The sequence below is a fragment of the Myotis davidii genome, unplaced genomic scaffold, assembly GCF_000327345.1.
Source record: "Myotis davidii unplaced genomic scaffold, ASM32734v1 scaffold606, whole genome shotgun sequence".
NCBI lineage: Eukaryota > Metazoa > Chordata > Mammalia > Chiroptera > Vespertilionidae > Myotis > Myotis davidii.
Window position 1 is genome coordinate 498,781 of NW_006298635.1, and position 3,387 is coordinate 502,167.

The window sequence follows — 3,387 nt, forward strand, 5'->3', positions numbered from 1 at the left end:
CGTCGGTCAATGCCCACTCTTCCCGGAGCCACGCCGTGCTCCAGATCATCCTCAAGTCCCGAGGGGCCCTGCACGGCAAGTTTTCTCTCGTCGACTTGGCTGGGAACGAAAGGGGAGCCGACACTGCCAAGGCCAACAGGAAGAGGCAGCTGGAAGGGGCGGACATTAACAAGAGTCTCCTGGCGCTCAAGGAGTGCATCCGGGCTCTGGGGCAGAACAAGGCTCACACCCCATTCCGAGCCAGCAAACTCACCCAGGTGCTCCGCGACTCCTTTATCGGGCAGAACTCCTCCACGTGCATGATCGCTACCATCTCTCCAGGGATGTCCTCCTGCGAAAACACCCTCAACACTTTAAGATACGCAAATCGAGTGAAAGAATTGACTCTAGATTTCAGGCCCCCCCAGAGCTGTCTGTCTCGGGTTGGACATGAGGTGCCCAGGATGTTGGAGAATCACATCAGAAATCCAGAAATGTCCCTCCAGAGGGAGGAACTTATGAAAACACCACCACCTATGCAGACTGAGGAGGAGGAAGAGACTAGAGAAATGGAAACTTTCTCCACTCCATTGATGGAGAAAAGCATGACTTCATGGAAGGAACCCAGCCAATGGCCAGGGAACAACATCGAGGAGACAGCCGACGGGGGAAACTATGATGTTCATTTTTGCATTGTCCAGTTGTTGTCCACTTTGGAGCAGAAAATAGGTATTCTGACTGGAATTCAAAAGAAACTGAAATTATTGCGCGCTGACCTCCAACAGAAGAGAAAGGTAGAGTGAAGCCTATGGCATCAGATCAGATCTGAAATCATGGGTACGGTGCTGTGGTTGCTACCTTTCTTATAAATAAAAAAATTGCCTAAATCATCTAGATATAAAGCAAGCTGAAATCTTCCTCTATATTTCTATAGTTTGTTACCATGCTGTATGTAGGGCAGTGGTTGTCAACTGGGAAACATTTTGCCTCCTGGGGACTTTTGGCAATGTCTGAAAACATTTTCAGGTGCCAAAACTGCGTGTGAAGGGAGTGGTGATACTGGTATATAGTATAGTGGGCACAGGGCCAAGGATGCTGTTCAGCATCCTATAATGAACCAGACATCCTCCAGCAACAAATAGTCATCTGGTTAAAAACTTCAATAGTTCGTAAGAAACCCTACCATGAAAGACCTAGCTCTGAGCAGGGCAGCCACGCCAGATTTGTGACTAGGAAGACAAAGTACTGTAGATTCCAGGGGTGAGACTCGGAATACACCAAGGGGGGCACAATGCAGTGTATCTAAGGATAACACTTGGGAGGAACTTTTGTTCAGAGGTTCTGTGTAAGACCCTGGAATTGAGAGGGATGTTTATTTTTCATTTTGCTTTGAAATGGAAAAGTACTGTACATCCTTAGAGTGATAAAATGTGTGTGTGTGTGTGTGTGTGTGTGTGTGTGTGTGTGTGTCATAGGCATTGGCTTTGTTGGCTATGGTGTCTGCAAGCTTTTTTCCCACTATGCTCCTTACCAAATTATGTGTTTGCATGAGTCACATAAAAAGCCTTCGCCCATCACATTAATGTAGGGAACAGTCAGCAAAGCCATAGCAGAAGGTCTGACCTGAAGTGAAATACATCCTATAAGAGCCTCAGGGGGAATGTGAGAAATATCAGTGCCTGAGATCAATTCAATCAGGAGCATATTTCCTTGATTTAGGGATCACAGAGTCTATCCTTTCACAAACAAAAAGGATTAATCTGATATGTAAATATGATAACCTAATACACATCTACCTTAAGCAAACATCTTTATTTATAAAATGCCATAATAAAATAATGAAGGGTCGGTCTTTTGGTTCCAAGTCTAGCAGTTCCAAACCTTTTCAGAATAAAATGGAATGATTGGCAAACAAAGTGCAGGGCAGGTTGGGGAAATTTGGGGACATAGAAAACAGAATTCCAATACTGTTACTACCTTTGGTAGACATTGCCTATTATTTTTTCAATTTTTTTTTAAGTTGCAAAGGCCTCACTGACTTTGGGAATTCTGACACATAACTATCATGGAGTAAGTAGAATAGTAATGTCCGAGGCAAAAACTATCTGTGTAAAACAATCAGGATCATCAGGAACATTCGATCTTTAGTAACTAGCCAATATTATGGCCTCTAAATATTTTCCTCTGTTGTTTTATCTATGCAGGTGAAGTTATATATTATTATTATTATTATTATTAAAGCAAACAAAACTCTGAAAGTCTGTCCTTTAGCATGAGATGATCTTCCTTTCAAATTGAGATATTTTTTTATTTTTAAAATTAAATTTATTGGGGTGACATTCATTAATAGATCATCTAGACTTCCGTGTACATTTCTATGCTACATGATCTGTATATTGCATTGTGTGCCCACCACCCAAAGTCAAATCATCCTCTGTCCACCATATTTTTGACCCCCTTTACTATTCTCTACCCCATCCTCTGAGGTGTTTTTTTAATCTGTTATTTTTTATGCAATTAAAAAGTATGGGGTTACTAATCTTACCTAGGTTCCAGCCCCATTTCTATTATATAAATATCTAATTTTAGGCAAGTAACTAAGCCCCACTGAGCTCTTTCCTTCTATATGAACCACAATAATTATAGCATCTCCTTCAAAAGATTGGAAGGTCTATTTAGTTTCTCTCTCTCTCCCATCTGTTATGCCAGTGGCTAGTGCTTATTTATTATTTTTTTGTTATTGTCATTGTCCTGTTGTTCCACTACTACCTTCACCCCTGCCCTACTCTCTACCACCACTCCTGTTATACACACAAGTTTGTAGCTTATTAGGAGTTTCAATAATCTGATATTAATAACACCATTTTTTTGGTATTTCATTTTTAATAAAGTGTAGCATGCAGTGAAGTATACAAATCTTAACTATAATCATTCCATGAATGTTTGCATGAATGCACATCTGTAACCACCACATATATTAAGATATAGAACATAACCAGTGTCCCAGGAGCTGCATTCCTTCCTCATTTTACTCATCAGTCCCTGCATCACAGGTAAGGCCTATTCTAACTGATCCACAGTTCTGGTTACCCTTAATTTTTGAGGATAACATGTCTGACATCTTAATTGAAATGTTCCACCTTCAGAGGAACTTGCCTTCCCCAAACTATGAGCTTGCTAAATGATCTGCAAAGGTGTTTTTTTTAAATGTTTTTAAATTGATTTTGTAGAGTAAGAGGAAGGGATAGGGGGAGAAAAATAGAAGCATCGATTGGCTGCCTCCTGCATGGCCCCTATGGGGATAGAGCCCGCAACGTGGGCGAGTGCCCTGACTGGGAATCAAACCAGTGCCCTCTTGGTGCATGGTTCAGTGCCCAACCACTTAGCCACACCAGCCAGGCTATCTGG

The 3,387-nt window shown here is 41.7% G+C and overlaps 1 protein-coding gene across 1 annotated transcript in view; it reads left to right on the top strand.

The window, feature by feature from the left end:
- Nucleotides 1–782, top strand: part of KIF2B (kinesin family member 2B) — a 5,200-nt gene extending 4,418 nt beyond the window's left edge. The window contains exon 2 of the mRNA XM_006774458.1: nucleotides 1–782. Coding sequence (XP_006774521.1) covers nucleotides 1–782 — 782 coding nt within the window.
- The last annotated feature ends 2,605 nt before the right edge of the window (nucleotides 783–3,387 follow it).